General features: G+C 42.3%; 1 protein-coding gene across 1 annotated transcript; it reads left to right on the top strand.

Moving 5' to 3' along the window:
• The first annotated feature begins 2,203 nt into the window (after nt 1-2,203).
• Nucleotides 2,204-7,399, top strand: LOC131271309 (uncharacterized). Its single transcript, XM_058272708.1, has 2 exons — nt 2,204-3,088; nt 3,389-7,399. The coding sequence occupies exons 1-2, from the start codon at nt 2,204-2,206 to the stop codon at nt 7,397-7,399; spliced, it is 4,896 nt and encodes a 1,631-aa protein (XP_058128691.1).
• The last annotated feature ends 15,776 nt before the right edge of the window (nt 7,400-23,175 follow it).

Below are 23,175 nucleotides of genomic sequence, written 5' to 3'. Positions count from 1 at the left end.
AAAACGTATGTAGGCAATCGCGTCGCGGAGGTGCAAGCCTACTCACATCTCCATCCCTGGAAACACATTGCGGGATGTTCGAATCCTGCTGATTTGGTATCACGAGGCGTGACCGCAGCAGATTTCGTGAAAAGTGCACTGTGGAGCAGCGGTCCAGAGTGGTTAATTCGTCCAGCGTCTGAATGGCCAAATTCAACACCAACGGTTGCGGATGGTGCCGAGCTAGAGATTCGTCAAGTGAGTGCAGCGGTTGCCGTCATCGAGACAGTGCATCCTTGGTTCGAGCGGTACTCATCATACACCAAGCTTCTACGCGTCATTGGGTATTGCCTTAGATTCGTGCGCAATGCTAAGGAGAAGTGCCGTACTCGCCGCGATCCATTGGAGCCCCCAGCATCATCAACTATCACTCCGGACCTCATGGAAGCTGCTAAAACTGTGCTATGCAAGCTGGCACAGCAAGACGCATTTCCAACGGAGCTCGAGCGGTTGAGGATGCGTGAGGTGGTTCCAAAGCGCTCACCACTTAGACGTCTGAGCCGTTCATCGACAGCGAAGGAGTTATGAGAGTAGGAGGGCGCCTCAAGCTCTCACAACTGCCTTATCAATCGAAACATCCAATTCTTCTGCCCAAGAAGCACATCTTCGCACGCCGCATCGCAGAGCACCTTCATAGAGAACTCATACATGGTGGCGGAAGATTGCTGCTTTCCCAGATTCGCGAAGAATTTTGGCCACTCGACGGACGACATCTGGTGAAAAGCGTCGTTAGGCACTGCTTACGATGCATTCGCCAACAGCCCATACTTGCGCAGCAACAAATCGGGCAGTTACCATCATCGCGGATCACACCGAATCGACCGTTCGCGACCCTCGGAGTGGACTATGCTGGGCCGATCTACCTACGACCGATCCACAAACGAGCAGAGCCCGCCAAAGCATACCTCTGCGTATTTGTTTGCTTTGCTACGAAGGCTGTTCACCTGGAACTAGTGGGTGATTTGACCACTGCTGGTTTCCTAGCATCACTTCGACGGTTTGCATCGCGCCGAGGACGTCCGTCCCATATCTACTCGGACAACGGTAAAAACTTCGAAGGCGCAGCCCGGGAGCTTAGTGAGCTATTCGAGATGTTCCATGATGAGGAGCAAAGCAACATCATCGTTTCGACTTGTGCTGATATGGGCATCACTTGGCACTTCAGTCCACCAAGGGCTCCACACTTTGGCGGATTGTGGGAAGCTGCAGTGAAGACCGCCAAAAGGCACCTGTTTCGCCAGCTGGGCAGCACGAGACTGCCTTATGAAGGATACATCACTGTGCTGCACCAAATAGAGGCAGCAATGAATTCGCGTCCGCTGTTACCTATGTCGGACGACCCCAACGATTTAGCCGCTTTAACACCTGCACATTTTCTTATAGGCACATCCATGAACGCCATCCCCGAGCCGGACTATTCAAACCGAAAGACGTACACCCTGAGCGAGTGGCAGAAGTGGCAACTGCTCGTCCAGCGCTTCTGGAAACATTGGGCCAGCGAGTATCTACAAGAGATGCAAAGGGATACGATGAAGACCTGCAGCAATTCAGATTTCGCACCTGGCAGACTGGCAATCCTGATGGACGAGGCTCTTCCTACAACACAATGGCCACTCGCGCGGATAGTTGAGACGCACCCCGGCACGGATAGTTTGACACGTGTGGTAACATTAAGAACTGCAAAGGGAATTTCGGTTAGGCCAATCGCTAAAATTTGCTTGCTACCGGAGGCAACAAACTGAGCTTATCACCACGTGGAGAATAATTGTTGACGAGTGTCAAGGGGGCGGAGGATGATCAGGCAAAAATTGACATTCAAACACGTAAACAAAAACATAGGCAATTATGGCAATTACGGCCATAATTGATTTATAGGGCCGAACCCGTTACGTCAAAAAGGGGAACTAAAAGGGAGTTACAAAAAGGTTATAAAAGATAGTTGCAATAAAGCAAAACTCTCTCTTCCACCAAAAATCACCCGGGTAATTATAAAACGCAGCTGAAGCCATCCGAAACATACCCCGAAAGAAAACTCGCGCAAGAACATTGGTGCCGTGACCAGGATTCTTGAAATACGAACGTTGGTTAATTTTATCTTCGCGATTTCGGGCCGTTTTCATTGCGCGATACCATAAACGCTACGTACGCCGTTTTTCGATTCAAAATGCCCGCGGAACCCATCATCCTTTCGTCGAGAAGAGCGATCCTTCTCGTTTCACTTAGCCGTTACGAAAGCTTCGTTCGCGATTTTCAACAAGACCGTGATCTTGTTGAAGTAGAAGCCAGAATATCCAAGTTCGAAAGGTTATGTGAAGATCTTGAAAAGCTGCAGCAGGAGCTTGAAGACGGAGCTACAACCGAAGAGGAGGTCAAGCAAAATGAAGCTCTTCGCGCCGATTTCGAGCCTCGTTTGATACGGGTGGAAGCAGAACTGAAGGCAAAAAGACCCTCACAAGGCTCGTCATTTAATGCCACCGGTAATTCCTTGGCTGGTATTAAACTTCCGACCATATCACTGCCTCAGTTTCATGGGGATTACATGGAATGGCTTACGTTTCGGGACACGTTCGAGTGTCTGATTCACGACAACCGTGATCTTCCCGCCATCCAAAAGTTTCATTACTTGCGCGCAGCGATTAAGGGTGAAGCAGCACAAGTGATAGAAGCGATCACTATTAGCGCGGCAAATTACGAGATAGCGTGGCAGGCATTAACGGCGCGCTACTCCAACGAATATTTATTGAAAAAACGTCACTTGCAAGCACTGTTCACTATGACGCCCGCGAAAAGGGAAACCGCGACCGCACTGCACCTCTTAGTGGACGAGTTCGAACGGCACAAGAAAACCCTTGACCATCTTGGGGAAAGGACGGATACATGGGGTGTTTTGCTGGAACACTTGTTGTGCACCAAGTTGCCAACAAGCACACTGAGGGACTGGGAGGAGCACGCATCAAACGAAGAAAGCCCGACGTATGCTAGCCTGATTGTTTTCTTGCAGCGCCGTATGCGAGTGCTTGAAACGCTATCGGTGAACAAGGAGCAGGATGTCAGTTTTAGCGAAGCGCAACATCATACAAAACGGATGCCACCCACGCGGCTAGGAAGCTTTGCAGCGGCATCAAATGCTGTACGCAAATGCTCTCTGTGCGATTCAGAGCATTTTATTGCAAAGTGTTCCCGATTCATTGCATTGAGCCCGAACGAACGCCATCGCACCGTAATGAACGCACGATTATGTTTGAATTGCCTTCGAGACAATCACCGCGCCCGCGACTGCACTTCGCAGTACAAATGCCGCCACTGTAATTCACAACACCACACTATGTTGCACTCACACACGTCACAGGATCACTCTGCCGGAACATTCTCCACTGCCATGCCAGCTGCGAGCATTGGACCAGCCACTAACGATCACACGGCAAATCTTCAGCGAACTTTCGCAGCAGCAATGGAGCGAGCACCAACGCAGGTTTTGCTCCAAACTGCCATCATCAATATAGTTGATTCTTTCGGATTAGTTCATCCAGCTCGAGCACTTTTGGACAGTGCCTCGCAGCCTGATATGATAAGCAGTCAGCTCGCTCATCGACTGAGGCTAAAAAGAAAGAAGGTTAATGTTATGCTGCAGGGTGCAGGCCAATCTACCCGTCCGCTGAAAGAATCCGTTCACGCGAAGATTGCCTCACGAACGAAACAGTTTGAAGTGGGTGTCGAATTTTTGATTGTCGACAAGTTGATGGCTAAGCTGCCGCTGCGGGACGTTAACACGACGAGCTGGAACATCCCGTCCGAGCTGATCCTAGCCGATCCAGAGTTCTACAAATCTTCGGCAATCGACATTATTCTTGGCGCTCGACATTATGCTGCTTTCTTCGAAGGTAGCGCCCAGCTCAAACTAGCACCTACCCTTCCAACGCTGCAGGAAAGCGTATTCGGATGGGTCGTCACTGGTTCGATTGGATCGCCAGAGCCTTCGGAAGGCACTTCTAATGTTGCTCACACGACAGCTGTAATTTGTATGACAACTCTAGAAGAATCCATCGAGCGGTTTTGGAAATCAGAAGAGTTATGGTTCAACGATGGCTACTCACCCGAAGAACGCCAATGTGAGGCTATTTACCGAAACACAACCCAGCGGGATCCATCGGGTCGATACATAGTTCGTCTTCCGAAGCAACCAGATTTCTTTGACAAACTTGGACTGTCAAGGGATATGGCTTTGAACCGCTTTATACTTCTCGAAAGAAGACTCCAACGTGATCCAGACCTAAAAGAAGAATACCACAAGTTCATGAAAGAGTACTTGGAACTGGGGCACATGACTCCCACGTCTCCAGCAGACAATGATCACGGGTATTACTTACCGCACCATCCCGTTTTGAAAGAATCTAGTACGACGACAAAGCTCCGGGTCGTTTTCGACGGATCAGCGAAGACATCTACTGGATATTCGCTAAACGATGCATTGCGTGTCGGTCCAGTAGTGCAAGACCAGTTGCTGGATATAATTCTTCGTTTTCGCACCTACAAAGTAGCGCTCGTTGGTGACATCGCGAAAATGTACAGGCAGATAGAAGTCCATCCTGATGACCGTCGGTTTCAACGCGTGTTGTTTCGATTCTCACCGGATGCTTCAGTGGAGACTTACGAGCTGAATACGGTGACCTACGGGCTTGCTCCATCTTCTTTTTTGGCTACGCGTACGTTGCTGCAGTTGGCCGAGGATGAAGGCACGAACTTTCCGCATGCTGCACAAGCTTTGGTTCAAAATTTCTACGTGGACGACTTCATCGGTGGTGCTGATTCAGAGGAGCAAGCAAAGCAACTACGAGAGGAGCTCGATGAATTGTTAAAAAAGGGTGGATTCTCTCTGCGAAAATGGACCTCTAGTAAGTTGGCCGTGCTCTCTGGTTTGACGGAGGATCAGATCGGAACGCAGTCAACGCTTCAATTTATGCCCGACGAGAAGATAAAGGCACTCGGTATCGCTTGGGAGCCCGAAGCTGACGTTTTATCCTTCGAGTCGCGGATCGACGCCGACACTAGCTACCCCACAATGCGGTTAATATTCTCTGGCATCTCCCGAATGTTCGATCCGATAGGATTGATATCGCCGATCATCATTCGCGCTAAGTTGCTGATGCAGGAATTGTGGGTGCAGAAGCCTGGCTGGGATAATCCTGTTTCTGACAGCATCTATAAAAAGTGGACATCCATTAAATCCGACTGGCCAATTATTTCCGGTTATAAAAGTGATCGCTACGCTCTCTTACCTGATTCTCGCGTTCAGTTACATACGTTTTGTGATGCCTCTGAAGCCGCGTTCGGTGCATGTATTTACTCGCGTTGTGAAAACAAACAAGGACACGTACGAATCTCGCTATTAGCATCGAAGTCACGTTTAGCACCACTAAAACGGGTTACATTACCGCGATTAGAACTTAATGCAGCCGTTACAGGAGCGCATTTATACGATCGTGTGAAGCAGGCGATGGGACTCGAATCAGCGGAGTCATATTTTTGGTCCGACTCGACAGTTACGCTGCATTGGCTGAGTTCACCGCCCAACAATTGGAAAACGTATGTAGGCAATCGCGTCGCGGAGGTGCAAGCCTACTCACATCTCCATCCCTGGAAACACATTGCGGGATGTTCGAATCCTGCTGATTTGGTATCACGAGGCGTGACCGCAGCAGATTTCGTGAAAAGTGCACTGTGGAGCAGCGGTCCAGAGTGGTTAATTCGTCCAGCGTCTGAATGGCCAAATTCAACACCAACGGTTGCGGATGGTGCCGAGCTAGAGATTCGTCAAGTGAGTGCAGCGGTTGCCGTCATCGAGACAGTGCATCCTTGGTTCGAGCGGTACTCATCATACACCAAGCTTCTACGCGTCATTGGGTATTGCCTTAGATTCGTGCGCAATGCTAAGGAGAAGTGCCGTACTCGCCGCGATCCATTGGAGCCCCCAGCATCATCAACTATCACTCCGGACCTCATGGAAGCTGCTAAAACTGTGCTATGCAAGCTGGCACAGCAAGACGCATTTCCAACGGAGCTCGAGCGGTTGAGGATGCGTGAGGTGGTTCCAAAGCGCTCACCACTTAGACGTCTGAGCCCGTTCATCGACAGCGAAGGAGTTATGAGAGTAGGAGGGCGCCTCAAGCTCTCACAACTGCCTTATCAATCGAAACATCCAATTCTTCTGCCCAAGAAGCACATCTTCGCACGCCGCATCGCAGAGCACCTTCATAGAGAACTCATACATGGTGGCGGAAGATTGCTGCTTTCCCAGATTCGCGAAGAATTTTGGCCACTCGACGGACGACATCTGGTGAAAAGCGTCGTTAGGCACTGCTTACGATGCATTCGCCAACAGCCCATACTTGCGCAGCAACAAATCGGGCAGTTACCATCATCGCGGATCACACCGAATCGACCGTTCGCGACCCTCGGAGTGGACTATGCTGGGCCGATCTACCTACGACCGATCCACAAACGAGCAGAGCCCGCCAAAGCATACCTCTGCGTATTTGTTTGCTTTGCTACGAAGGCTGTTCACCTGGAACTAGTGGGTGATTTGACCACTGCTGGTTTCCTAGCATCACTTCGACGGTTTGCATCGCGCCGAGGACGTCCGTCCCATATCTACTCGGACAACGGTAAAAACTTCGAAGGCGCAGCCCGGGAGCTTAGTGAGCTATTCGAGATGTTCCATGATGAGGAGCAAAGCAACATCATCGTTTCGACTTGTGCTGATATGGGCATCACTTGGCACTTCAGTCCACCAAGGGCTCCACACTTTGGCGGATTGTGGGAAGCTGCAGTGAAGACCGCCAAAAGGCACCTGTTTCGCCAGCTGGGCAGCACGAGACTGCCTTATGAAGGATACATCACTGTGCTGCACCAAATAGAGGCAGCAATGAATTCGCGTCCGCTGTTACCTATGTCGGACGACCCCAACGATTTAGCCGCTTTAACACCTGCACATTTTCTTATAGGCACATCCATGAACGCCATCCCCGAGCCGGACTATTCAAACCGAAAGACGTACACCCTGAGCGAGTGGCAGAAGTGGCAACTGCTCGTCCAGCGCTTCTGGAAACATTGGGCCAGCGAGTATCTACAAGAGATGCAAAGGGATACGATGAAGACCTGCAGCAATTCAGATTTCGCACCTGGCAGACTGGCAATCCTGATGGACGAGGCTCTTCCTACAACACAATGGCCACTCGCGCGGATAGTTGAGACGCACCCCGGCACGGATAGTTTGACACGTGTGGTAACATTAAGAACTGCAAAGGGAATTTCGGTTAGGCCAATCGCTAAAATTTGCTTGCTACCGGAGGCAACAAACTGAGCTTATCACCACGTGGAGAATAATTGTTGACGAGTGTCAAGGGGGCGGAGGATGATCAGGCAAAAATTGACATTCAAACACGTAAACAAAAACATAGGCAATTATGGCAATTACGGCCATAATTGATTTATAGGGCCGAACCCGTTACGTCAAAAAGGGGAACTAAAAGGGAGTTACAAAAAGGTTATAAAAGATAGTTGCAATAAAGCAAAACTCTCTCTTCCACCAAAATCACCCGGGTAATTATAAAACGCAGCTGAAGCCATCCGAAACATACCCCGAAAGAAAACTCGCGCAAGAACACAAGTTTTTTGGAAAAATTTTTTTTGCTTCAATCTCGCCAAAATCGTTTTTTTCGAGAAAAATTTAGCCCCAGGAGTCGAAAAAAGTAGGCGAAAACCAAGTTTTTTGGAAAAAATGTTTTTGCTTCAATCTCGCCAAAATCGATTTTTTCGAGAAAAATTTAGCCCCAGGAGTCGAAAAAAGTAGGCGAAAACCAAGTTTTTTGGAAAAAATTTTTTTGCGTCAATCTCGCCAAAATCGTTTTTTTCGAGAAAAATTTAGCCCCAGGAGTCGAAAAAAGTAGGCGGAAACCAACTTTTTTGGAAAAAATTTTTTTGCTTCAATCTCGCCAAAATCGATTTTTTCGAGAAAAATTTAGCCCCAGGAGTCGAAAAAAGTTGGCGAAAACCAAGTTTTCTGGAATTAATTTTTTTCTTCAATCTCGCCAAAATCGTTTTTTTCGAGAAAAATTTAGCCCCAGGAGTCGAAAAAAGTAGGCGAAAACCAACTTTTTTGGAAAAAACTTTTTTGCTTCAATCTCGCCAAAATCGATTTTTTCGAGAAAAATTTAGCCCCAGGAGTCGAAAAAAGTAGGCGAAAACCAAGTTTTTTGGAAAAAATTTGTTTGCTTCAATCTCGCCAAAATCGTTTTTTTCGAGAAAAATTTAGCCCAAGGAGTCGAAAAAAGTAGGCGAAAACCAACTTTTTTGGAAAAAATTTTTTTGCTTCAATCTCGCCAAAATCGATTTTTTCGAGAAAAATTTAGCCCCATGAGTCGAAAAAAGTAGGCGAAAACCAAGTTTTTTGGAAAAAATTTTTTTGCTTCAATCTCGCCAAAATCGTTTTTTTCGAGAAAAATTTAGCCCCTGGAGTCGAAAAAAGTAGGCGAAAACCAAGTTTTTTGAAAAAAATTTTTTTTGCTTCAATCTCGCCAAAATCGTTTTTTTCGAGAAAAATTTAGCCCCAGGAGTCGAAAAAAGTAGGCGAAAACCAAGTTTTTTGAAAAAAATTTTTTTTGCTTCAATCTCGCCAAAATCGTTTTTTTCTAGAAAAATTTAGCCCCAGGAGTCGAAAAAAGTAGACGAAAACCAAGTTTTTTGGAAAAAACTTTTTTGCTTCAATCTCGCCAAAATCGATTTTTTCGAGAAAAATTTAGCCCCAGGAGTCGAAAAAAGTAGGCGAAAACCAACTTTTTGGGAAAAAATGTTTTTGCTTCAATCTCGCCAAAATCGATTTTTTCGAGAAAAATTTAGCCCCAAGAGTCGAAAAAAGTAGGCGAAAACCAAGTTTTTTGGAAAAAATTTTTTTGCTTCAATCTCGCCAAAATCGTTTTTTTCGAGAAAAATTTAGCCCCTGGAGTCGAAAAAAGTAGGCAAAAACCAAGTTTTTTGGAAAAAATTTTTTTGCTTCAATCTCGCAAAAATCGATTTTTTCGAGAAATATTTAGCCCCAGGAGTCGAAAAAAGTAGGCGAAAACCAAGTTTTTTGGAAAAAAATTTTTTGCTTCAATCTCGCCAAAATCGTTTTTTTCGAGAAAAATTTAGCCCCTGGAGTCGAAAAAAGTAGGCGAAAACCAAGTTTTTTGGAAAAAAATTTTTTTGCTTCAATCTCGCCAAAATCGATTTTTTCGAGAAAAATTTAGCCCCAGAAGTCGAAAAAAGTAGGCGAAAACCAAGTTTTTTGGAAAAAATTTTTTTGCTTCAATCTCGCCAAAATCGTTTTTTTCGAGAAAAATTTAGCCCCAGGAGTCGAAAAAAGTAGGCGAAAACCAACTTTTTTGGAAAAAATTTTTTTGCTTCAATCTCGCCAAAATCGTTTTTTTCGAGAAAAATTTAGCCCCAGGAGTCGAAAAAGTAGGCGAAAACCAAGTTTTTTGGAAAAAATTTTTTTGCTTCAATCTCGCCAAAATCGATTTTTTCGAGAAAAATTTAGCCCCAGGAGTCGAAAAAAGTAGACGAAAACCAAGTTTTTTGGAAAAAACTTTTTTGCTTCAATCTCGCCAAAATCGATTTTTTCGAGAAAAATTTAGCCCCAGGAGTCGAAAAAAGTAGGCGAAAACCAACTTTTTGGGAAAAAATGTTTTTGCTTCAATCTCGCCAAAATCGATTTTTTCGAGAAAAATTTAGCCCCAGGAGTCGAAAAAAGTAGGCGAAAACCAAGTTTTTTGGAAAAAATTTTTTTGCTTCAATCTCGCCAAAATCGTTTTTTTCGAGAAAAATTTAGCCCCTGGAGTCGAAAAAAGTAGGCGAAAACCAAGTTTTTTGGAAAAAATTTTTTGCTTCAATCTCGCCAATATCGTTTTTTTCGAGAAAAATTTAGCCCCAGGAGTCGAAAAAAGTAGGCGAAAACCAACTTTTTTGGAAAAAATTTTTTTGCTTCAATCTCGCCAAAATCGATTTTTTCGAGAAAAATTTAGCCCCAGGAGTCGAAAAAAGTAGGCGAAAACCAACTTTTTGGGAAAAAATGTTTTTGCTTCAATCTCGCCAAAATCGATTTTTTCGAGAAAAATTTAGCCCCTGGAGTCGAAAAAAGTAGGCGAAAACCAAGTTTTTTGAAAAAAATTTTTTTTGCTTCAATCTCGCCAAAATCGTTTTTTTCGAGAAAAATTTAGCCCCAGGAGTCGAAAAAAGTAGGCGAAAACCAACTTTTTTGAAAAAAATTTTTTTTGCTTCAATCTCGCCAAAATCGTTTTTTTTGAGAAAAATTTAGCCTAAGGAGTCGAAAAAAGTAGACGAAAACCAAGTTTTTTGGAAAAAACTTTTTTGCTTCAATCTCGCCAAAATCGATTTTTTCGAGAAAAATTTAGCCCCAGGAGTCGAAAAAAGTAGGCGAAAACCAACTTTTTGGGAAAAAATGTTTTTGCTTCAATCTCGCCAAAATCGATTTTTTCGAGAAAAATTTAGCCCCAGGAGTCGAAAAAAGTAGGCGAAAACCAACTTTTTTGGAAAAAATTTTTTTGCTTCAATCTCGCCAAAATCGATTTTTTCGAGAAAAATTTAGCCCCAGGAGTCGAAAAAAGTAGGCGAAAACCAAGTTTTCTGGAATTAATTTTTTTGCTTCAATCTCGCCAAAATCGTTTTTTTCGAGAAAATTTAGCCCCAGGAGTCGAAAAAAGTAGGCGAAAACCAACTTTTTTGGAAAAAACTTTTTTGCTTCAATCTCGCCAAAATCGATTTTTTCGAGAAAAATTTAGCCCCAGGAGTCGAAAAAAGTAGGCGAAAACCAAGTTTTTTGGAAAAAAATTGTTTGCTTCAATCTCGCCAAAATCGTTTTTTTCGAGAAAAATTTAGCCCAAGGAGTCGAAAAAAGTAGGCGAAAACCAACTTTTTTGGAAAAAATTTTGTTGCTTCAATCTCGCCAAAATCGATTTTTTCGAGAAAAATTTATCCCCAGGAGTCGAAAAAAGTAGGCGAAAACCAAGTTTTTTGGAAAAAATTTTTTTGCTTCAATCTCGCCAAAATCGTTTTTTTCGAGAAAAATTTAGCCCCTGGAGTCGAAAAAAGTAGGCGAAAACCAAGTTTTTTGAAAAAAATTTTTTTTGCTTCAATCTCGCCAAAATCGTTTTTTTCGAGAAAAATTTAGCCCCAGGAGTCGAAAAAAGTAGGCGAAAACCAAGTTTTTTGAAAAAAATTTTTTTTGCTTCAATCTCGCCAAAATCGTTTTTTTCTAGAAAAATTTAGCCCCAGGAGTCGAAAAAAGTAGGCGAAAACCAAGTTTTTTGGAAAAAACTTTTTTGCTTCAATCTCGCCAAAATCGATTTTTTCGAGAAAAATTTAGCCCCAGGAGTCGAAAAAAGTAGGCGAAAACCAACTTTTTGGGAAAAAATGTTTTTGCTTCAATCTCGCCAAAATCGATTTTTTCGAGAAAAATTTAGCCCCAAGAGTCGAAAAAAGTAGGCGAAAACCAAGTTTTTTGGAAAAAATTTTTTTGCTTCAATCTCGCCAAAATCGTTTTTTTCGAGAAAAATTTAGCCCCTGGAGTCGAAAAAAGTAGGCGAAAACCAAGTTTTTTGGAAAAAATTTTTTTGCTTCAATCTCGCAAAAATCGATTTTTTCGAGAAATATTTAGCCCCAAGAGTCGAAAAAAGTAGGCGAAAACCAAGTTTTTTGGAAAAAAATTTTTTGCTTCAATCTCGCCAAAATCGTTTTTTTCGAGAAAAATTTAGCCCCTGGAGTCGAAAAAAGTAGGCGAAAACCAAGTTTTTTGGAAAAAAATTTTTTTGCTTCAATCTCGCCAAAATCGATTTTTTCGAGAAAAATTTAGCCCCAGGAGTCGAAAAAAGTAGGCGAAAACCAAGTTTTTTGGAAAAAATTTTTTTGCTTCAATCTCGCCAAAATCGTTTTTTTCGAGAAAAATTTAGCCCCAGGAGTCAAAAAAAGTAGGCGAAAACCAACTTTTTTGGAAAAAATTTTTTTGCTTCAATCTCGCCAAAATCGTTTTTTTCGAGAAAAATTTAGCCCCAGGAGTCGAAAAAAGTAGGCGAAAACCAAGTTTTTTGGAAAAAATTTTTTTGCTTCAATCTCGCCAAAATCGATTTTTTCGAGAAAAATTTAGCCCCAGGAGTCGAAAAAAGTAGACGAAAACCAAGTTTTTTGGAAAAAATTGTTTTGCTTCAATCTCGCCAAAATCGTTTTTTTCGAGAAAAATTTAGCCCCTGGAGTCGAAAAAAGTAGGCGAAAACCAACTTTTTTGGAAAAAGATTTTTTGCTTCAATCTCGCCAAAATCGATTTTTTCGAGAAAAATTTAGCCCCAGGAGTCGAAAAAAGTAGGCAAAAACCAAGTTTTTTGGAAAAAATTTTTTTGCTTCAATCTCGCCAAAATCGTTTTTTTCGAGAAAAATTTAGCCCCTGGAGTCGAAAAAAGTAGGCGAAAACCAAGTTTTTTGGAAAAAATTTTTTTGCTTCAATCTCGCCAAAATCGTTTTTTTCGAGAAAAATTTAGCCCCAGGAGTCGAAAAAAGTAGGCGAAAACCAAGTTTTTTGGAAAAAATTTTTTTGCTTCAATCTCGCCAAAATCGTTTTTTTCGAGAAAAATTTAGCCCCAGGAGTCGAAAAAAGTAGGCGAAAACCAACTTTTTTGGAAAAAATTTTTTTGCTTCAATCTCGCCAAAATCGATTTTTTCGAGAAAAATTTAGCCCCTGGAGTCGAAAAAAGTAGGCGAAAACCAAGTTTTTTGGAAAAAAATTTTTTTGCTTCAATCTCGCTAAAATCGTTTTTTTCGAGAAAAATTTAGCCCCAGGAGTCGAAAAAAGTAGGCGAAAACCAAGTTTTTTGGAAAAATTTTTTTTGCTTCAATCTCGCCAAAATCGTTTTTTTCGAGAAAAATTTAGCCCCAGGAGTCGAAAAAAGTAGGCGAAAACCAAGTTTTTTGGAAAAAATTTTTTTGCTTCAATCTCGCCAAAATCGATTTTTTCGAGAAAAATTTAGCCCCAGGAGTCGAAAAAAGTAGGCGAAAACCAAGTTTTTTGGAAAAAATTTTTTTGCTTCAATCTCGCCAAAATCGTTTTTTTCGAGAAAAATTTAGCCCAAGGAGTCGAAAAAAGTAGGCGAAAACCAACTTTTTTGGAAAAAATTTTTTTGCTTCAATCTCGCCAAAATCGATTTTTTCGAGAAAAATTTAGCCCCAGGAGTCGAAAAAAGTAGGCGAAAACCAAGTTTTTTGGAAAAAATTTTTTTGCTTCAATCTCGCCAAAATCGGTTTTTTCGAGAAAAATTTAGCCCCTGGAGTCGAAAAAAGTAGCCGAAAACCAAGTTTTTTGAAAAAAATTTTTTTTGCTTCAATCTCGCCAAAATCGTTTTTTTCGAGAAAAATTTAGCCCCAGGAGTCGAAAAAAGTAGGCGAAAACCAACTTTTTTGAAAAAAATTTTTTTTGCTTCAATCTCGCCAAAATCGTTTTTTTCGAGAAAAATTTAGCCCCAGGAGTCGAAAAAAGTAGACGAAAACCAAGTTTTTTGGAAAAAATTTTTTTGCTTCAATCTCGCCAAAATCGTTTTTTTCGAGAAAAATTTAGCCCCTGGAGTCGAAAAAAGTAGGCGAAAACCAAGTTTTTTGGAAAAAATTTTTTTGCTTCAATCTCGCCAAAATCGTTTTTTTCGAGAAAAATTTAGCCCCAGGAGTCGAAAAAAGTAGGCGAAAACCAAGTTTTTTGGAAAAAATTTTTTTGCTTCAATCTCGCCAAAATCGTTTTTTTCGAGAAAAATTTAGCCCCAGGAGTCGAAAAAAGTAGGCGAAAACCAACTTTTTTGGAAAAATTTTTTTGCTTCAATCTCGCCAAAATCGATTTTTTCGAGAAAAATTTAGCCCCAGGAGTCGAAAAAAGTAGGCGAAAACCAAGTTTTTTGGAAAAAATTTTTTTGCTTCAATCTCGCCAAAATCGTTTTTTTCGAGAAAAATTTAGCCCCAGGAGTCGAAAAAAGTAGGCGAAAACCAAGTTTTTTGGAAAAAATTGTTTTGCTTCAATCTCGCCAAAATCGTTTTTTTCGAGAAAAATTTAGCCCCAGGAGTCGAAAAAAGTAGGCGAAAACCAACTTTTTTGGAAAAAATTTGTTTGCTTCAATCTCGCCAAAATCGAGAAAAATTTAGCCCCAGGAGTCGAAAAAAGTAGGCGAAAACCAAGTTTTTTGGAAAAAATTTTATTGCTTCAATCTCACCAAAATCGTTTTTTTCGAGAAAAATTTAGCCCCTGGAGTCGAAAAAAGTAGGCGAAAACCAACTTTTTTGGAAAAAATTTTTTTGCTTCAATCTCGCCAAAATCGTTTTTTTCGAGAAAAATTTAGCCCCAGGAGTCGAAAAAAGTAGGCGAAAACCAAGTTTTTTGGAAAAAATTTTTTTGCTTCAATCTCGCCAAAATCGTTTTTTTCGAGAAAAATTTAGCCCCTGGAGTCGAAAAAAGTAGGCGAAAACCAAGTTTTTTGGAAAAAAATTTTTTTGCTTCAATCTCGCCAAAATCGTTTTTTTCGAGAAAAATTTAGCCCCAGGAGTGGAAAAAAGTAGGCGAAAACCAAGTTTTTTGGAAAAAATTTTTTTGCTTCAATCTCGCCAAAATCGTTTTTTTCGAGAAAAATTTAGCCCCAGGAGTCGAAAAAAGTAGGCGAAAACCAAGTTTTTTGGAAAAAATTTTTTTGCTTCAATCTCGCCAAAATCGTTTTTTTCGAGAAAAATTTAGCCCCTGGAGTCGAAAAAAGTAGGCGAAAACCAACTTTTTTGGAAAAAATTTTTTTGCTTCAATCTCGCCAAAATCGATTTTTTCGAGAAAAATTTAGCCCCAGGAGTCGAAAAAAGTAGGCGAAAACCAAGTTTTTTGGAAAAAATTTTTTTGCTTCAATCTCGAGAAATCGTTTTTTTCGAGAAAAATTTAGCCCCAGGAGTCGAAAAAAGTAGGCGAAAACCAACTTTTTTGAAAAAAATTTTTTTGCTTCAATCTCGCCAAAATCGTTTTTTTCGAGAAAAATTTAGCCCCAGGAGTCGAAAAAAGTAGGCGAAAACCAAGTTTTTTGGAAAAAATTTTTTTGCTTCAATCTCGCCAAAATCGTTTTTTTCGAGAAAAATTTAGCCCCAGGAGTGGAAAAAAGTAGGCGAAAACCAAGTTTTTTGGAAAAAATTTTGATGCTTCAATCTCGCCAAAATCGTTTTTTTCGAGAAAAATTTAGCCCCAGGAGTCGAAAAAAGTAGGCGAAAACCAAGTTTTTTGGAAAAAATTTTTTTGCTTCAATCTCGACAAAATCGATTTTTTCGAGAAAAATTTAGCCCCAGGAGTCGAAAAAAGTAGGCGAAAACCAAGTTTTTTGGAAAAAATTTTGTTGCTTCAATCTCGCCAAAATCGTTTTTTTCGAGAAAAATTTAGCCCCAGGAGTCGAAAAAAGTAGGCGAAAACCAAGTTTTTTGGAAAAAATTTTTTTGCTTCAATCTCGCCAAAATCGATTTTTTCGAGAAAAATTTAGCCCCAGGAGTCGAAAAAAGTAGGCGAAAACCAAGTTTTTTGGAAAAAATTTTTTTGCTTCAATCTCGCCAAAATCGTTTTTTTCGAGAAAAATTTAGCCCCAGGAGTCGAAAAAAGTAGGCAAAAATCAAGTTTTTTGGAAAAATTTTTTTTGCATCAATCTTGCCAAAATGGTTTTTTTCGACAAAAATATGGCCCCTGGAGTCGAAAAAAGTAGGCGAAAACCAAATTTTTTGGAAAAAATTTTTTTGCTTCAATCTCGCCAAAATCGTTTTTTTCGAGAAAAATTTAGCCCCAGGAGTCGAAAAAAGTAGGCGAAAACCAAGTTTTTTGGAAAAAATGTTGTTGCTTCAATCTCGCCAAAATCGTTTTTTTCGAGAAAAATTTAGCCCCAGGAGTCGAAAAAAGTAGGCGAAAACCAAGTTTTTTGGAAAAAATTTTGTTGCTTCAATCTCGACAAAATCGATTTTTTCGAGAAAAATTTAGCCCCAGGAGTCGAAAAAAGTAGGCGAAAACAAAGTTTTTTGGAAAAAATTTTTTTGCTTCAATCTCGCCAAAATCGTTTTTTTCGAGACAAATTTAGCCCCAGGAGTCGAAAAAAGTAGGCGAAAACCAAGTTTTTTGGAAACAATTTTTTTGCTCCAATCTTGCCAAAATCGTTTTTCGCGAGAAAATTTTTCGAGGGATACTTAACCGTTGGAGTCGAAAAAAGTAGGCGTGTTGGGATGATTTTCTTTAACCAAAAAGGCGGTTCTGAAACTATTTATTTTACATGTTACATACATTTTATGTTATTTACATGTACATTACTCTTCCTTGCTACTTACTCCTCTCCCCCTCTGTCCTTCTAATTTCGGTGGTTCTTTGCTTTACTCACTTTACTCACTTTCTTATCGCACTAATCACTGGTACTTCTATTTCGCTACTACCCGATTGAGACCCTGCCTTTCCCTTTTATACGGTGCAGGATCCCAATCGGGTAGGAACACTCATTCCTGGGGTGTCGAACGATCGTCGCAACATACCCCCGCCCGTGAACTCACCCTATCTTCTACTTCATTGGGTTGGGTTCACCGTCCCTCAAGACGTCTAAAACAGCAAGCCTGGTTGCTGATCTTCTTTTCAGGCCGTTCGACGTACGAACTAAAGCCTCCCTAGCGCGTCCGTCTTTTCCGACCACTATCTTTTCGATTCTTCCTCTCACCCACTGGTCTCTCCCAGTACCTTCCACTATTAGTACTAATTTTCCTGGCTTTAAATCCTCCACCTCGTCAAACCACTTACTCCTTCTTGTTATCACGGGTAGATATTCTTTGAGCCACCTCTGCCAGAACTGGTCGGTTAAGTACCTAGCTAGCTTCCAACTGCTCCTAAGTGTTGCCCTCTGGTCTAGATTCGGCGATGGCATTGGTTTGGTCCCGTTTGAGCTATCTAACAGAAAATGGTTTGGCGTTAGGGCTTCCTGATCGGCTGATTCCAAGGAGATGTAAGTCAGGGGTCGGGAATTAATTAATGTTTCGGATTCGAGGAGCAAAGTCTCTAGGGTCTCGTCGTCTGGTTTCCTAGATGAGCCTTGTACCGCTCCGCATGCGGTTTTTACCGACCTGACCATCCTCTCCCACGCTCCTCCCATGTGTGGAGTCGCGGGCGGAATAAAGTTCCAGCTTGTCGTAGGTGTAGTAAAGGATACAACCTTCCTTGTAAGCGCTCGGAAGTTGGGGTTATCCAGGTGTAGGCGAATTTCGTTCACTATTGTCTCTCTGTTGGCATGCCGGTATTTTAAGTGGTACCAATCTACAATTAAGAATGAAATATAATTATTTTTCGGGAGTATAGCTGGGTACCTAGCGTCGAAATTTGAATGGATAGATGCTCCGACTCGTCCTCTCGTCCTTAAAACTCCATCATCGTCCAGGAAAGGCCACTTCTTGTAGATGGGACTGGATTTAGGGACAACATTGTATCTTCCCTCGAGATTGCCCTTCGTTGTACTCAGCTCAGCTATCTCGTCGGGGAACGCATCCTTCTGGGCATTCTTCCATAATGCCAATTCTGCTTTCCTAAGTTCAGCTTGTTGGAGCACACCGAGCCCTAGTGGTTTGTTATCACCTTTGCGTCCCAGGTTGTCCATGTAGCGGATGATGTACGCTGTGACTCTAAGTAGTTTTCCCCAGCAGCTGAACCGCGGGAAGTCCATCGGTTGTGTTTTTGTTGGCCGGGCATGAAGGTGTATCGCTCTTACTTCCTCGTTGGTGTCGGAAACTGACCATTTCTCTGGCCAACTATCCTTTGGTTCGTTCAGGAATTGTGGTCCAACGAACCAGGGGTTCTCCATACTCAGATCAGGGCCGTTGTTCCACTTCGTCGCCAGATCCGCCACGTTTTGCTTTGAAGGCACCCACCTCCATTCTTGAGGGTTCGTTGTGGTTAATATTTCTCCAACTCGTACCGAAGCGAACTGCTGATAACGTCGGGGATTTGCCGATTTCATCCAGGCTAGGCAGACACCGGCGTCACTCCACAGGCACTGTCGGTGTATCGTGAGGGTATGTTGCTCCTTTGTCCTCGCAAGTAACCGACATCCTAGGACTGCGGCTTTCAGTTCGAGTTTAGGTATCGAGACTGTCTTGAATGGGGCTACCTTTGTCTTCAGTGCCGGTGCTTTCTCGAATTTCCTTTCTAGCGACTCCATTCTTCTTACTGCCATGGGGTAGCTGTCGGGAAAGCTGGGGTAATCCGTGTTCCACAGAAGACCCGTTTCAAAGCGGTTTCCTGTCTCATCACGTCTAGTTGTTTCTACCAGTAACCGACGTGCACGTTTCTCATCTTCCGAGTCCAGGAGTCCGGAATAGGTGCTGGTGCTTTGTTGTTCCGTTGTGAAGTGCTCGTTTAGCTGCTCTTTCATTACCTGATCGCAGTCCGTACAATGTCTGGTGTGAAAGTTCACCCTCGCTGATTGGGGTGTGTTTGTAACCCATCCTCCGTAAATTGACCAACCTAGCCGACATTTAGCAGCAATCGGCTCCGTAGGTCGTCCTTCACGCAGCTCCAGCGGCACTCCAAGTCGAAGATTATCCAGACCGATGAGAAGCTGTGGCTGCGCTTGTTCGTAGTCTTGTATTGGTAGACCGCTTAGGTGAGGGAATTGTTCCTGCAGAGTTTTATACTCAAGTGTTTGCGGTGTGAGCATGAGTTGGCTGACGGTTCTAACGTTTTCCATTTTGTACTGTTTGTTTCTGTCTTGTCCAGAAATTTGCAATCCTACTATCTCGGAATTAGATTCTGTCCTCGTTACATGTCCTGTCCATTGCAACTTAAGTGGTGCTTTTTGTCCGTGCACATTCAACTCTCTCGCTATGGATTCGTCGATCAAGGAGTAAGATGATCCTTCATCAAAGAAAGCGTAAATGGTTTTAGAGAGGTTTCCATGGTACAGTGTAACTGGAAGTATTCGGAACATAGGATTGACAATGCTTACGTCGTCGATGTGCGTTGCACAGGCGCTTACGGTTTCTCTCACCGTTACCTCGGGATGGAGAAGCGTATGGTGTTTTAGTCGACACCCGTCTACCGCGCAGCCTCGCCAGGATTTGCAGGGCCAGTTGCCATGGTCATTCAGGCACGTCCTGCAAAGGTGCTTCGACTCAACAAAGCTTAACCGTTCGGCCACCGTTGCCGCTTTGAACTGATCACATTCATAGATTCGATGTCCTTCTCTTTGGCACACCGTGCAAGATTTTCGTACTGGTGTTCGTATCTGTGGTTGTGGTGGTGGCTTGATCGGCTGGTCATTAGGCGGAGCTTCGTGTACGTTTAAGGCGACCGTATTTTTCCTTCTCTTTTCTCCTATTCTACTAATTTCCTTAAGGTCGTTAGTCACTAGGCAAGCACGTTCGGCCATGCGCGAGGCAAATAGACTAAACCCTTCAAGCCCTTCCACTGATTTTTCTTCTTGGAATGCGGCCCAACTCAGCTTCATCTCTCCCGGTAGTTTATCTTCCAACTCCTCGAGAAGGGATGGATTTTTTAAATGCTCAACTAATCCTGCGGCTTTCATGTGGTTTGTTAGGGCTTTCACGGTTAGCCCAAACTCGATCATAGTTCGCATTTTGTCCGGCTTTGGTGGAGGTAAATCTCGGATTTTATTCATTAGGGAGCGGATCAGCAAACTTGGTTTCCCATACACCATTTTTAGGGTTTTTATCACATCTTGCACGTTTTCTTTCAGCGTTAGTTGCTCTTTAACTAGCTCTAGCGCATTCCCTTTTAGGCACCTTTTCAGTCTGATGAGGTTTTCCGCGCTACTGAATCCGCATGTCGCCGTTGATTCCGTGAAGGAACTGTAAAACAGTGGCCAGTCTTCGGGATCACCGCTGAAAGAGGGAATATCTTTCCCGATCACATGGCGTGCTGCGATCTGCCTCCCGGTAAGCCCCCCAGTTTCTCCGTTCTTGCCTTCATACTGCATTTTGCCCTTTGTTTCTGTCACAGGGCTTGATGCGACGCGTGGCATCCTTTCAAATGCTGAGCTGGAGCGGGAGAGGGCATCCTCGTGCGAATTTGGCCTTTGTCCACTCATCCCTTTGTTCGTACTAAGCCAGCATACTACCTTTTCACTGTAGCTGTCCTCGGTGCCTAAACGGCTTGGTAGAGAGAGTTGGCGCATCAGTTCTCGCTTCTTCTCCAGCGACTCTCGGCGAGCGTTTTGTTCTCGAGCGATGAGTTCCGCCTCTGCCTTCATCTCTATCTCTCGACGAAGGTTCTCCTCTTCGGCGAGCTTTCTTTTTTCCTCCAACTGTCGGGCCGACTCTTCGTTCTTGCGACGCAGCATCTCTCTCTGCTCCTGTATCTCCCGTTCTTTAAAGCTTCTTTCTTCTTCTATCAGCTTTAACTGCTCTCTAACATCCGTTGAGAGGCAGGTAGAGGTGATACTTTTAACCGTACCCCGTTCGTTCTTCCTAGTCGATGCCGTTGACCCCTTCCTCGACCGCGTGGAAGGTTTTAAGCTGGCGGATCCTCGATCTTCACGGAACTTGGCGGCCGTGGATTCCTGCTTGTCCTTGCACTTGGAGCACACGTATTTTGTTTCGGGGTCTTTGTTCCCGTCGAACAGTCCCGCACATTCGGCATGCTCCCACTTATTGCACAAACAGCAATGCTCCATCATGGCCCCGTCCTGTGGTCGGTCACACAGCTGGCACGTTGGCTTCACTTCCATATCTCCTTTCTTTCTTCACCGAGAAGGATTTCAGAAGTTGTTGGGATGATTTTCTTTAACCAAAAAGGCGGTTCTGAAACTATTTATTTTACATGTTACATACATTTTATGTTATTTACATGTACATTACTCTTCCTTGCTACTTACTCCTCTCCCCCTCTGTCCTTCTAATTTCGGTGGTTCTTTGCTTTACTCACTTTACTCACTTTCTTATCGCACTAATCACTGGTACTTCTATTTCGCTACTACCCGATTGAGACCCTGCCTTTCCCTTTTATACGGTGCAGGATCCCAATCGGGTAGGAACACTCATTCCTGGGGTGTCGAACGATCGTCGCAACAAGGCGAAACCAACTTTTTTCGGAAAAATTTTTTTTGCTTCAATCTTGCCAAAAGCATTTTTTTCGAGGGATACTTAACCGTTGGAGTCGAAAAAAGTAGGCGAAACCAACTTTTTTCGGAAAAAATATTTTTGCTTCAACCTTGCCAAAAGAATTTTTTTCGAGGGATACTTAACCGTTGGAGTCGAAATAAGTAGGCGAAACCAACTTTTTTCGGAAAATTTTTTTTTGCTTCAATCTTGCCAAAAGCATTTTTTTCGAGGGATACTTAACCGTTGGAGTCGAAAAAAGTAGGCGAAACCAATTTTTTTCGGAAAAAATTTTTTTGCTTCAATCTTGCCAAAAGCATTTTTTTCGAGGGATACTTTACCGTTGGAGTCGAAAAAAGTAGGCGAAACCAACTTTTTACGGAAAAAAATTTTTTTGCTTCAATCTTGCCAAAAGCATTTTTTTCGAGGGATACTTAACCTTTGGAGTCGAAAAAAGTAGGCGAAACCAACATTTTTACGAAAAAATTTTGTTGCTTCAATCTTGCCAAAAGCATTTTTTTCGAGGGATACTTAACCGTTGGAGTCGAAAAAAGTAGGCGAAACCAACTTTTTTCGGAAAAAATTTTTTTGCTTCAATCTTGCCAAAAGCATTTTTTTCGAGGGATACTTAACCGTTGGAGTCGAAAAAAGTAGGCGAAACCAACTTTTTTCGGAAAAAATTTTTTTGCTTCAATCTTGCCAAAAGCATTTTTTTCGAGGGATACTTAACCGTTGGAGTCGAAAAAGGTAGGCGAAACCAACTTTTTTGGGAAAAACTTTTTTTGCTTCAATCTTGCCAAAAGCATTTTTTTTGAGGGATACTTAACCGTTGGAGTCGAAAAAAGCAGGCGAAACCAACTTTTTTCGGAAAATTTTTTTTTGCTTCAATCTTGCCAAAAGCATTTTTTTCGAGGGATACTTAACCGTTGGAGTCGAAAAAAGTAGGCGAAACCAACTTTTTGCGGAAAAAATTTTTTGCTTCAATCTTGCCAAAAGCATTTTTTTCGAGGGATACTTAACCGTTGGAGTTTAAAAAAGTAGGCGAAACCAACTTTTTTCGGAAAAAAATTTTTTGCTTCAATCTTGCCAAAAGCATTTTTTTCGAGGGATACTTAACCGTTGGAGTTGAAAAAAGTAGGCGAAACCAACTTTTTTCGGAAAAAAATTGTTTGCTTCAATCTTGCCAAAAGCATTTTTTTCGAGGGATACTTTACCGTTGGAGTCGAAAAAAGTAGGCAAAACCAACTTTTTTCGGAAAAAATTTTTTTGCTTCAATCTTGCCAAAAGCATTTTTTTCGAGGGAAACTTAACCGTTGGATTCGAAAAAAGTAGGCGAAACCAACTTTTTTCGGAAAAAATTTTTTTGCTTCAATTTTGCCAAAAGCATTTTTTCGAGGGATACTTAACGGTTGGAGTCGAAAAAAGTAGGCGAAAACCAAGTTTTTTGGAAAAAAATTTTTTTGCTTCAATCTCGCCAAAATCGTTTTTTTCAAGAAAAATTTAGCCCCAGGAGTCGAAAAAAGTAGGCGAAAACCAAGTTTTTTGGAAAAAATTTTTTTGCTTCAATCTCGCCAAAATCGATTTTTTCGAGAAAAATTTAGCCCCAGGAGTCGTAAAAGTAGGCGAAAACCAAGTTTTTTGGAAAAAAATTTTTTTGCTTCAATCTCGCCAAAATCGTTTTTTTCAAGAAAAATTTAGCCCCAGGAGTCGAAAAAAGTAGGCGAAAACCAAGTTTTTTGGAAAAAATTTTTTTGCTTCAATCTCGCCAAAATCGTTTTTTTCAAGAAAAATTTAGCCCCAGGAGTCGAAAAAAGTAGGCGAAAACCAAGTTTTTTGGAAAAAATTTTTTTGCTTCAATCTCGCCAAAATCGTTTTTTTCGAGAAAAATTTAGCCCCAGGAGTCGAAAAAAGTAGGCAAAAACCAAGTTTTTTGGAAAAAAATTTTTTGCTTCAATCTCGCCAAAA

This window comes from Anopheles coustani, unplaced genomic scaffold (assembly GCF_943734705.1).
Source record: "Anopheles coustani unplaced genomic scaffold, idAnoCousDA_361_x.2 scaffold_827_ctg1, whole genome shotgun sequence".
In the NCBI taxonomy this organism is placed as follows: domain Eukaryota; kingdom Metazoa; phylum Arthropoda; class Insecta; order Diptera; family Culicidae; genus Anopheles; species Anopheles coustani.
This window is presented reverse-complemented; position numbering and strand designations above follow the sequence as displayed.